Source organism: Gastrolobium bilobum, unplaced genomic scaffold (genome assembly GCF_033153095.1).
Source record: "Gastrolobium bilobum isolate Gb01-03AN ecotype WA unplaced genomic scaffold, APGP_CSIRO_Gbil_v1 utg356, whole genome shotgun sequence".
NCBI classification, from domain to species: domain Eukaryota; kingdom Viridiplantae; phylum Streptophyta; class Magnoliopsida; order Fabales; family Fabaceae; genus Gastrolobium; species Gastrolobium bilobum.
Window position 1 is genome coordinate 107,501 of NW_026898613.1, and position 13,320 is coordinate 120,820.

General features: G+C 33.9%; 2 protein-coding genes across 3 annotated transcripts in view; one reads left to right on the forward strand and one right to left on the reverse strand.

Moving 5' to 3' along the window:
• LOC133317623 (ethanolamine-phosphate cytidylyltransferase) overlaps positions 1-28 on the forward strand; it is an 11,512-nt gene extending 11,484 nt beyond the window's left edge. The window contains exon 9 of the mRNA XM_061519480.1: positions 1-28. This exon is cut by the window's left edge and continues 443 nt beyond it. The gene's annotated coding sequence lies outside the window, so the exon portion shown is untranslated.
• Positions 29-1,771: 1,743 nt separating this feature from the next.
• On the reverse strand, positions 1,772-5,961 carry LOC133317639 (probable serine/threonine-protein kinase PBL8). Of its 2 annotated transcripts, none has more exons than XM_061519498.1 (6): positions 5,693-5,961; positions 5,185-5,498; positions 4,919-5,054; positions 3,120-3,256; positions 2,887-3,010; positions 1,772-2,639 (listed from the first exon to the last, which is right to left on the reverse strand). In XM_061519498.1, exons 1-6 carry the CDS (start codon positions 5,742-5,744, stop codon positions 2,146-2,148), a joined length of 1,257 nt encoding a protein of 418 aa, XP_061375482.1. In that variant the 5' UTR covers positions 5,745-5,961; the 3' UTR covers positions 1,772-2,145. The 2 variants fall into 2 exon arrangements, with proteins under 2 accessions (XP_061375482.1, XP_061375481.1); XM_061519497.1 differs by having other exon boundaries at positions 1,773-2,639; positions 5,185-5,558.
• Positions 5,962-13,320: the final 7,359 nt, after the last annotated feature.

Below are 13,320 nucleotides of genomic sequence, written 5' to 3' on the forward strand. Positions count from 1 at the left end.
TTAATTAGTGAAAATATATATTTATTAAATGACATAATTGGAATTGTAGATTTTTCAATTCCTGTTTCTATTAGTAAGTAGCAGTAACATTATGCAATTTATCGTTATCATATGTTTTATTGACAGCTTATGGTTTCGTTTCCTATTATTGAGTAAGTTGAACCTATAATAAAATTGAATTTATTTTTTGAGATTTTTCCTTTTTTATTTATTAGGTTCGAATTCAGTTTTATTTGATATCATACTCTTGTATTAGTTAAATATAAAATTAATTCAACATTTAGTAATAATAAGTTGAGGTATCACCTGTTACTAAATAGTGAAAACCCACTTTTTTGAAACTAGTTTAAATAGATTATTTAGTTAACAAAGATGCGTTACAGTCAGTTTCTTCGTGTTTAAGAAAAGAATATCTTTTAATTAAACATTGAATTCTTTTTATAATTAGATATTTTTCTTAAATCACCACGTTGACCAATTGATAAGTTTTAACTTCGTAGAGAGGGTTTTGATGTCCATGTGATTTTATACCGCTTGAGTGGACAACTAGTTAAACAACTGATGGATAATATTGAAATTTTTTTTCTTAATAAATGACTTAAAAATATATATATATATATATATATATATATATATATATATATGAAAAGTATGTATCATTTTAAAAGAGGTAAAATTGTGTCATTTTAAGTGAGAGAAAGAGATAGATAAAGGAGTAGAGAGAATAGACAAGAAAATATAAATGTGTGTCCTATCTCTTTGTGAGAGTTAAAAGATATGAGTTATGTTATTTAAAAGGACAAATGTTTTTTTCATATATACGAGTTTGATATTTTTCATATTGTAAGAAATAAAATTATTTTTTACATCATAAAAGTGTGGGGTCATGTGAAGAAAAGAGAGAAAAAGAAAATATGGGTTTACCTATTTTTATGTGTGTAAAAATAAAAATTTATCATAACCGTTGATTTCTTTCAACTTGATAGTTATAATTTATTAGATACACTTATTAATTAATTAATAATTTTTAATAAATTATAATCGTTAATTTGTGAAAATTCATTGTTAGAATTTGATCTCAAATTAAAAATACAAGTGTCAAAGAATCTTATATATATATTAAAACAAATGCTTCTTAAACTAAAACAAATGCTTCTTAAATTATAAAATATTATGTTACTTACTTTTTGACTATTTCGTCAGAGGATGTCTCCTCCCTTATATTCTTGAAGACATAGATTTCAATATTTTTCAGTTTAACAAAATTAATAAATAAAATAACTCCGAAATTTATTTTTCATATTATTTGTTCATTTTTTCAAAGACATGATGTCCGAAATTTTAATGGACCAACTAATTTGATTTTGAATTTGTAGCTCTCCACCTTCCCCAAAAATTCGAGCACTCAGGATTCGAACGCACTAGACTAAAAACTCTAAATTTATCATGTGTCATTTATCGAACTGTTCAAACATTTAAAATAAATACTCCACCAATATTGCATTCATACATAAATTTTTTACCTTTTACTTTTTACAAAAGATCTTTTTAGAGAAAAGCTCATACATTTTTCTTCTATTGTAAAATACACAGATTCCATCAAATACCTAAATGGAGGAGCTAACATTGCTTACGATACTTAAGAGCTGGAATGATTATAAAAACCTCAAGAAGCTCGAAAACGACAATTCATCTTTATTTTTTATTTGTTTAAATCAACAGGCAACTTTAAAAAGGTAGGAGAGTGCAGTCAATCTAACCGGACATGAAATAGGAATGCAAAATATGAAATGATTTTTACACCCAGTCAACCTAATAATATCTCAAATAAAGAGATAAACTATGAAGTTAATTGCGTGCTCAGCTCCAACCTCGTGCCCCTAATGTTGTGAGGAATCAATCATATTAGTTCTGATGCCACGATGACTACAACTACACACAGTTTTGCACACAATAATTACCACTGCGATGAACTGAAGACCAAACATTGATACAAAAATTATCCACCCGGTCTTGTCACCATTATATCATGTACAAAGCAACAAATACATGGATGCACCCACATTTTAACAACAAATACTATTTTCTTGAGATTATATGGAAATTTGAGAAGCACACCAGACAGGGATTCATGGCACGAGATTATCATCTGACCCGGCATGCTGCTGGAGCACCTGGGGAGCAATTTGGGTTTGGAGACCGACAAGTAGCACCTGGACCAACATTGTTCGAAAACTTGTGACGCATTCGGTAGTCAGAAATTTTGCTCATAGCAAAAGGCCCTTCACTCCCACTATTTGATCCTGATAATGAGACTTCACCTGCACCAACACTAGAACTTTGTAAGGGTTCCAATGTTTCCACTACATCACTCATTAGTGGCCTCGCTTTGGGATTTTGACTCAAACAGTAGTAAGCTAAGCTACATGCTTTCTGTGCTGCCCTCACTGAGTATTGATTCTCCAATCTAGGATCAATTATTTGTAGGAGCTTTCTTTTGTCATTGAGCTTTGGCCGTGCCCAATCTACCAAGCTCTGTTCCCTTCCAGGTCTTGTCTTGTCAACAGATTTCCTTCCCGTTAGAAGCTCCAAAAGAACAACCCCAAAGCTATAAACATCACTCCTGGCTGTCAGGTGGCCTGACCATTTTCACATATGCCAAAGTTTAGACATGCATCCATGTATGCACAAGAGCACATGCACAATGAAGGTTAGAAGCATATTTTGTGACAAGCTCATAGTACATCATCCTAGCTCACTCTCACATCGCAACACATGATGAGTAAGATCAAATTCTATGCAGTTCATGCTTTTAAGGCATTCAAGTAATTTTGTTTTTTTCCATTTATTTACAAATGGAGAATGTTTGAAAATCTGAGGTCATACCAGTCATAACATATTCAGGGGCAGCATAACCATATGTACCCATGACTCGGGTGGATACATGGGTTTCATCACCCTGTGGTCCTGCTTTAGCTAGTCCAAAATCAGAAAGCTTGGCAGTATAGTCCTGTAGAGTCATGGGTAACACCAAGTGGGAAAAAATAAAGATAATAATTTCTTTATTACACAGCCATTAAAAAATCGGAATAATTAACTTCAAAATACCAGAAACTTACAGAGTCCAATAATATATTAGATGTCTTGAAGTCACGATAGATTACAGGTCTTTCAGCATTGTGGAGAAAGGCAAGCCCTTTGGCAGCCCCAAGAGCAATCATCATTCTTGTAGCCCATGACAAGGGGACAGTTGCCTCTGGAAGCCTCAGGAAAGTTCATATCAACATGAGTTGAAAAAAAATACCATCTACCAAAAAGAAAAGAAAAAAAGAAAAAACATACCAAGAAACTAGAAAAAATCTTAGCTTCATAACTGTCAGTATGAGCAATGTTTTTCATTCAGAACTAACAATGAAAAAAAATCAGAAAAATATATTGTTTAAGATGCTTTGTCTTTTGTTGCGAAGTGAATCAACAGTTTTTGACCAAAATCAGACAAAGTCGGGAGGGACACTATTTTAATAGTGTCAATAACTTTAACAACAGATTGAACAATATAAATCATTATAAAATATAAAATAGGATATAACCATGAAATTCCTCAGAGTACAAGTACAACTTCTATCCTGTCTCAAAAGCCCTAGACAATGGTATACATAACCCGATCAACAAAGGGAATCAGTTATAACCCACATAAAATCCTATGCCCTAACAAATGCAACACCTTCCAGCCCAAAAATTATCATATTAAAGCATTGTACTGTTAGTTTCAGGGTAATGATTCACACTATTGTCACTCAATGGCAGTGCCACCAGTAAAGCAAGATAGTCATAAATTTTAAAACCTAGCTTGCAGTCAACATACTGACTGAAAGACAGAACTTTGATGTTTAAATTATCCATTTATAACCTAACTAATAGTACTAAATAAGGTGCAGAAAGCCAGAGACGCATCCCCAAGCTGCTAATTGACTTTTGCTTGCAGATCTTGATTAGTTTCACAATTGAGACATTGTTGTACAAACAAGGGAAAATAATCACTTAATTAGGAATTTGAATTTATGGAGGCAGACCAGTAACTACATATTTCAGATTCTAAATCAACGCTGATGAAAGTTGTATGTCTATCATTAGGTGTAATGCTATTATTCTCCTGTACTGAGGAAACAACAGTAATAATCTCTAGAATATAAAGAAATTGTGCAACTTTTAATACTAAAATTTGAAACTTCAGAAGAATTGTCATGTGTAATCAATTTATAGCATGTTCAACCCACCCAGAACAAGTGCAGCCAAACATCCACTTCCTCTTAGAGTAATGCACTCAAAAGCAGAGTTCATTAAGAACTACTATGAAATTCATCTCAGCATGCCCGGCCATTTTAATTGGATTGGTCATTCATTAATGTATGAATATCAGAAGTCAGAATACCTATGGGGAATTTTTTTTTCTTTTTCATTTTAAGTTATTATATTTTTTAATAATAATCAAGGAAACAACCTCTTTACGAAAATGCAAGAATTTGTTCAATCATACCCTTGCAATGCGGGATTTTATGAGGAGTGGAGCTGTTAGTGTCAATGTTTTTACTAATAATCACAAAAGTATCACTTAGTTTTTACTTTGTTTCACGCTTTAAAGAATTTGTAAAGGAAATGATGAAAATAAGATTTTGTTATTTCACCATTTCCGTTGTACATCATTAAAAACGGAGAATAAAGTAAAAAAAAAAAAAAAAAGTAGCAAAACTTTTTGTAATTAATACTAAAAGCATATAAACTAAAAAGAAAACAAAACACGAAACAGACACACATTAAGAATTTCCGTGACTCAGATCCAAAATCCATTCGATTTCATTTCCAAACTAAGCTAAGGAAAGATAAAATAAAAGAGATGAAAAAGGAGAAGTTAACATACTTCGGAATAAGTGATTTTCTAAACTTCCTCGAAACATGAACTCATAGACAAGCAATCTATGATCATCCTCGCAGCAGTAACCAATCAACTTAACCAGATTCGGATGCCTAAGCTGCCCTAGAAAATTCACCTCCGTCTGCATCAACCAAATCAACAAACACACACAAAAGAAAAATCATAGAAAATCAAACACTATAAACAAACACAGAAAAAAAGGAAAAAAGAAAAAAAAACAGAAGATGCAAATGCAAAGTGAAAACTCGCACAAGCCACTCTCGATGTCCCTGGAGTCCTTCCTTGTTCAAAACCTTGACCGCAACGGGTAAGGACTTGAGTCCAACCCTCACATTCTCATCAATGTAACCTTTGTAAACGGTACCGAACCCTCCTTCGCCTAAGATATAGTCGCCACGGAAGCTCTTCGTTATCGTTTCCAACTCGTAAAGCGTGAAAGCGATAACATGAGTATAAAGCACCGTGTTGTTGTTGTAGTTGTTGCTGCGCGGTGTCGTCGAACAAGACTCGCTCAGATCCGAAACGGACTCGGTCAGATTATTGTGTTTCTGATTCTGCTTCTTCTCTCCATTTTGATTCCTTCCACTAGCGCCGAACGACGACGCGTGATGATGAAGCTGCTGAACTGCGAAATTAGAGAATGCGACGAGTCAGTTAGTGAAATTCGATTAACGAGATAATTGAGAGAGAGAATGAGAGAGAGAGAGAGAGAGAATGAGAGAGAAAGAGAAGAAGAAGAAGAGCCCTAGATCTGAAAACCTTGAGCATTGGAAACGACGGCGGATTCCTCTCTGGTACCGCAGTTTCCCATTCATTCAAAAGCGAAGGAGGAAACGACAAGTGGAGCTGCGAAACGACGTCGGAGGAATAGTTTGTTGCGATGAGAGTGAAAGTGAGAGTGAGAGTGAAAATGAGAATGAGAATGAGAATGAGAGCGTTGTTGTGTTTTGGTGCGAGTGAGAGTAAGAATAAGAGTAAGAGTGGTGGAGCAGCACAGCACGGGGTGTTGCTATCCCCGAGGACCTGATTTTCATTCTTCCTTTTCTTACTTTCTCTCCCTCTAATTCTTTTAACTTATTAATAATTATGCTATATTAATTAAAGGCTTCATTTTTTTTCTACAGTTAATGTAGATAACTTATTTACAGTGAGTTCAAAATAACATCGTTTTGAGGTGAAAATCAAAATATTTTTATAATTATAATTTATTTCAGGGTTATAATAGTATTTTTTATTATCTACATTCACTCTAAAAAAATTAAAATCATTAATTAATTATTATCATATGATATGATAATTTGACCAAATTAATTATCTTATAAATATGTTATTCTACTTATTTTATTTACAAAAATTCCTTTAGTTTGGTATTCTCTTTTACTAAAATGATTTTTTTTTTCATTTTAATCCATATTTTTTTTTTATAATTTCTTTTATGTCCCAAAAATTTCCCCCTTTTAATATGAATGTACCTACATTTGTTGCACCAAAGGTTTTTTCTTTGTTTATCAATTTTTAATATCGTTAAATTAGAATATGAACAATAGAGAGAAATAGTAAAAATTAATTGAAATAGTAAAAAGTAGGTAGAATCAATCTTGTATTATAATTAATGTGAAATTTAAGTTTTAAATGTACAATCAATGTGAATGATTGTTTACACTATAATTCATTGTGTTTTCTTATCATTAAAACAAAATTAATCTTGAGTAACTGTTTAATAGGTGAAATTATTGCTTGCACCACCATCATGCCAAAAACCGAAGCATTTTCTTCCTAGTAGCATAAGAATTACATAGGTCAACCTTTTTGATACTCTAATAATCTATAAAACATTGCTTTTAATCAATCTTTGTCAAGCACATTAGTTGAAAATAGGTGTTATCACGTCTTACCCATATAAGGGGTAGGTGACAAAATCAAATCGAAGGTATAAAAAAAAACCGAGATAAGATAAGATTAATTATAGTTAGATAGTGAATAATATGTAAATGTGAAATGACATATATGAGTAATACGAGTGTAACATTGTTTACCATTTATATGCCTAAGTCACGTCATAAATCACTGATTTCTGGTTGGTTCAACAGTTCTGAAATCGAACCAGTTCCTATGATTTGGTTTATATGGCCTAGCGAAACCTACCAATGATTTGGTTCATGATTAAACTCCAATCCGTTTAAAAATGCTGAAAATTTCAAATGGATTGTTCAAATAATAAAATATTGTACAAATAATTTTTAAGTATTTTTAGACATCGAAGTCTAGATGTGGTCAAATCGGACTAGTTTAGGTTTGAGTCACTTGTTTTTGGCCCAATACGAGCATTTTGTGTGTGGATGCACTATTTCATATGAAATACTTAAAAAGATATGAATTAAATGGGGATAAAAAAAATGTACCCACTTAAATACGTATGATATTCCGAAGAAATTTCCCCAATAGACGGTTCTTGAATGAAATATTTCCCCAATAGCCAATGATCTGATTCACGTTTCATTTCTAAAATTTCAAAGGGGTTATAACTTATAAGTATGAATATCATGGAATTCGAACTAGATTAATTGGGTATGAAAAATGAATAAATAAAAACTTAATTGACTTGCTGCTTATAAAAAATTTATCACTTGGGTTAAAATCCGGGTCTAAATTATCTTATTTTAAAGAAATATTAATTATTTTTTGTGATTTTCTGAGAGATTTCTTGAAAAAAAAATATATTTCTCTAAAATTAATCTCACTCAAAAATACATTAAATTTAAGAATCCGATGTTGTTATGCTGTTTTTATTTTCATAATAAATCTTTACTTAGATTTGTGGTTTACATTTGAGAGAGTTGTTTACCGCTTTCAACTTTTAAATATAAAACTTCAGTAATAATATGAGTCCAATGAATGCTAAAATAGCAGGTTTCAAATTTTGAAAAGATTTTTTAAAGGTCAAAACTGGATAATTATATTTATACATTACTTGACTCAGATTAATCATCTATCTGTACGAGTATTTTTTCACCCGTTGGGATATCCATAAACCTGACTTGGATTAGTTAAAATTATATAATTAATTATTCAATGAGTGTCATTACAGTGGTTTAAAATAACTGGAGAAAAGCACTCGGATTGGTGTAGTGACGAAAAATTTAAATTTTGTATGATCTTATAAATTTGAACTTCAGTGTTACTATTACATTCAAAAAAAAAACTGGAGCAATACTCTCGTGAGACGTTTAACTTTTACTATATTCCCGATGAAAGCAGTATACTTATCTCCTAAAAGAATTATATAATTAAAAAAAAAAACATTTTTTATTTTTTTAAGAATGCATTGATTTTTTTTCTTACAAAAATTGTAGGTAGAGTTAGATACCAATATTTCACCGGGATTAGAACATAGAAGTTGTAATATGGGTCGAGCCTATAGGTCAACATGCCAAAACAAGGCAAATTGGGTCAGTGGTGGATACAGAAAAGATTTTTTATGTCCGCACATTTAGTGACGGGTTCGGGGACAGCGCCCCCGACTTTTTTTTTAAAAAAAATTTCAAATGCATTAAAAAACAAAAAATATAAATAAGAAAAAAAACTCCAACTTAATATAAAAAATCATTCCCAACACCTTTTTTTTTAATCAAGCTGATTTGTTGTATGGCATCAAAAAATATCCAATAAAATATATATCGTCTCATTCTATCCCATTGTATTCCATTCATTTCCATTTCATCCCTCGTTATATATCCAAGCAAAACCTAATTTAGCAAACATCATATTTGACTACTATACTAAAAAAAAAATCAGAAATTCATGTCCGCAAGTGCGGACATACGCGACCAACTGGGTCCGCCTCTGAATTGGGTTAAGGTTTTAAACCCACTAACACATTTTAATTCGCCCGCCTAAAAATAGGTCAAAACTGGTTCAACCCGCCACGGGGCAAATTGACCTACAGGGTTATAATAACTTTTTTTTTATAATTAAATAGTATTTTATTTATCATTAAGTTTTTGTGATATCCATTTTTTTGATCTTAGTATTTCCTAGAAAATATAAAATTTGTTTATAACAAATGTTATCTATATATACAGATAAATGAGTTCCTAAAGAATTGAATATTAGTATATATTTAAGATTGAGATGGAAAGAAATTAAAAAAAAAATATGAAATAAAATAAAATAAAATAATATTAAATAAATTCATAAAATATAATTTTTTTTAAATTTTAATTAATTTTTTTTCATTGACGAGTTAGTATGTTTAGGGGTGTGCAAAATAACCAAAAACTGAACCGAACCATAAATAGAACCGAATTGCCCTTTAAAATAACCAGTTTTTAAAAATCAGTTCATGAACCGAACCGGTTATTAAAGAACCAGTTCATGAGCCGAATCGGTTTTTAGAACCAGTTTAAGAACCGAACCGGTTTTTAGAACCAGTTTAAAAACAGAACCATTTTGAACCGAACCAAACCGAACCGTTTTCAAACCGAACCAAATTGATTTTTATAACTTTATTTTTTAAATTTTAAAATTTTTTTCTTTTCAAAAGAGGGTCGACCCGAACTGGTTCCGAACCGAACCGTTTCCGAACAGGTTTCGAACCGAACCGTTTTCAACCGAACCGAATCACTTTCGAACCAAACTAGTTTTGAACCGAACGGAACCACTTCCGAACGGAACCATTTAAACCAATTCGGTTCGATTTTTTAAAAAAACCGGTTCGGTTCGACCCATGCACATCCCTAAATATGTTAACCCACTAACCCATCATAAAATAAAATGAATTTATTTTTTTAAACCATATTTAATGAAGGATGAACCCACCTCGTATGATAATGACGGGGTGTATTGAGATATATAGTCCCACATTGGTTGTATGTGCAACTAATGTGAAGTTTATAAGGTCTTAGGCACTCCTACCCTTTGAGCTAGTTTTTGGGGTGGTGTATCCCAAGGTTCTTTACATGGTATCAGAGCCTCGCCGCCCCCCACTTTCTCTTGTGGCGTTTCTTAGCACAGGTAGGCTGGGCCTGTTGCATTGTCCACTCTTCAAACCCAATGAACTCTCGTGTGAGGGGGGTATTGAGATATATAGTCTCACATTGATTGTATGTGCAACTAATGTGAAGTTTATAAGGCCTTGGACACTTTTATTTTTTGAGCTAACTTTTAGAGTAGTGTATCCCAAAATTCTTTAGGGTGAAACGACCAATTCATATTATCAGCTCCACTAGAACAAATCCCAAACTTTATTTACATATTGCATCACGAATGAAACTCACCAAATCCTTCATAAACTGTACTGATTGACTAATTGACAATTTTTTTTTTTTATCATATTATAACTCCGCCCATGTGTGCTTGCATGCATGGCCTGTCCCAAGCCAGGATAAAGGAGGAGGGTTGGCGTCATGTGTTGCGAATCGGCCGTAAAAAATAGCTATATTTTTATGTGATGAACTTATATGATTTTTCGTTGGGGTGTACCCTTCATAGCGACGCGTTGCATCGGGCCTCGGGTGTAGCGAAAAATGGGCTAGGGTCCTTGCCATAAGGCAAGGCGCTGCATCGGGCCCGGGGTGTAGTGAAAAGTGGGCTAGGGTCCTTGCCCCAAGGCAAGGCGCCAGGTCTTCACCCGGATTTGGGGAGAAGTATGCCAGGGTCCCAACACGCAGATGGGCGAGCGTGGCGGGCAAGCACAACCCAGGGGTTAAGGATGAGATTGGGAAGCTGGAACATAGGAACCTTAACGGGTAAATTGAGGGAGTTGGCAGATGTTTTTGCTAGAAGGAAAGTGAATATTGTTTGTTTGCAAGAAACTAAGTGGGCTGGAGAAAAGGCCAAGGAAGTGGATGGAACTGGTTTCAAGTTATGGTACACAGGTGCGAACAAGAGTCGAAATGGTGTTGAAATTATGATCGATAAAAGTTTCAGAGATAAAGTTGTGGACGTCAAAAGGAAAGGCGACGGGATTATTCTGGTTAAGCTTGTTGTGGGTGACTTAATCCTGAATATCCTCAGTGTGTATGCACCCCAAATTGGATTGCAACCAACTGATAAAAGCCAATTTTGGGAAGACTTGGAGGAGGTTTTGAGGGGAATACCTCGAGAGGAGAAGATTTTCGTAGGAGGAGATCTAAATGGTCATGTTGGTAAAAGCAATGGAGGTTTTGATAGAATCGATGGAGGTTTTGGCTATGGGACGAGAAACGAGACTGGAGAAGATATCTTGAATGTTGCACTAGCCTACGATTTGATGTTAGTGAACACCTTTTTTCAAAAAAGGGAGTCACACCTAATCACTTTTCATAGTGGCCATAATCTTAGTCAGATTGATTTCTTTCTGGCTAGAAGAGAAGATAGAACTTCTTGTGTCGAATGTAAGGTCTACCCTGGAGAGTGTGTCGCTACGCAACATAAGCTGGTAGTCTTGGATGTTCGGTTCAACAAAGTACGTACAATGAAGAAGAGGGCTCAGAATCCAAGGATAAGGTGGTGGAAGCTTAAGGAGGGAAAAGAGAGAGAGTTCAATGATAGAATGTTGCACGAAGGACCTTGGGAGTTTGATGGAGGAGTAAATGCAACATGGAATGAGATGGCTAAGTGTATTCAAAATTTGGGAAGGAGAGTGTTGGGAGAAAGCAAAGGAAATGGATTTCATACAAAGGAAACATGGTGATGGAATGGAGAGGTGCAAGAGGCAATTAAACATAAGAAGGAGTGCTTTAGATCTTTGCATAAAAGTCCCAGTGCAGAGAACCTGCAAAAGTTTAGATTGGCGAGAAAAAATGCAAAGAAAGCAGTGCGAGAAGCTAGAGGCAAGGTTTTCGACGAGTTGTATAAAAATCTTGGGAGCAAGGATGGTGAAAGAGGTATTTATAAACTTGCAAAGATAAGGGATAAGAAAAGTAAAGACCTCACCCAAGTTAGATGCATCAAGGATGAAAATCAAAAACTTCTGGTGAGAGATGAAGAAGTAAATGAAAGATGGTTGAAATACTTCAACAAGTTGTATAATGGGGATGGAGATACAAGCGAGGTGGACTTAGAGGACGCGTATGATGATATGAATAGAAGATTTGTACGCAGAATTAATACACATGAAGTTAAGGAGGCTTTAAAGAGGATGGAGACTAATAAAGCCTTAGGGCCTGATGGTGTCCCTATTGAAGTGTGGAGAGGCCTGGGGGATGTGGCAATAAAATGGTTGACCAATCTTTTTAATAAGATTCTCCAGACGAATAAGATGCCTGATGTATGGAGGAAAAGTATGATTGTGCCTATCTACAAAAACAAGGGAGATATACAAAATTGTTCAAACTATAGTGGCATTAAGCTAATGAGCCATACTATGAAGTTGTGGGAGAAGGTTATTGAACATCGCTTGAGGAGAGATACCAAGGTTTCTGTAAATCAATTTGGATTTATGCCAGGAAGATGTACCATAAAAGCAATTTTCTTGATGCGACAACTAATGGAAAGATACCGAGAAAAGAAAAAGGACTTGCATATGGTGTTCATAGACCTTGAGAAAGCATACGATAGGGTTCCAAGGAAAGTTTTATGGTGGGTCCTGGAGAAGAAAAAGGTTCCATTAAAGTATGTAAAGGCAATCAAGGATATGTATGATGGGGCTACTACATGTGTAAAAGCTTGTAACGGATCATCAAGTTATTTTCCTATCACGGTAGGTGTACACCAAGGGTCGGCTCTAAGTCCTTACCTCTTTGCCTTAGTTATGGATGAACTAACGAAAGATATTCAAGAGGAAGTGCCATGGTGTATGCTTTTTGCAGACGATATTGTGCTTATTGATGAGAGCAAGGAGGGTGTTAATAGAAAACTTGAATTGTGGAGAAGCACATTGGAATCCAGAGGATTCACATTAAGTCGAAGCAAGACTGAGTATCTGAAGTGTGAGTTTTCTCTGGTACGAGATGAGGAAAACTTACTTGGGGGAAAGTAGTAAAACAAGATTTACTGGAGTGAGATATAGATTGGCGGACAGTATGTCTTAGAACGGAATGGAGAAAAGCTATAAGTATGGTGGAAGGTTAGACCCGCTGTTATTCCTATGTTCCAGATGGTCCCTTTTTAGTCATTTTCCCCTTCATTTCCCCCACTTCTTCTTGTCCCTTTCTTTTTTACTTTTATTTATTTATATATACATATATTGTTATTTTATTTTATCTTATTTTATATTTTTATTTTATTTGTTTATTTTTATTTATTTATTTATTTTTTGCTTTTTTACTTTTTTTTATTTTTTTTAACTTTTTTTTCAACCGTTTTGTATCTTTCATGTGGGTTCATCTACCACCGACCTCAATTAATTTGGGATAAATGTGTTGTTGATGTTGATATTGATGTTTTTTTATCATATTATGAGCGTG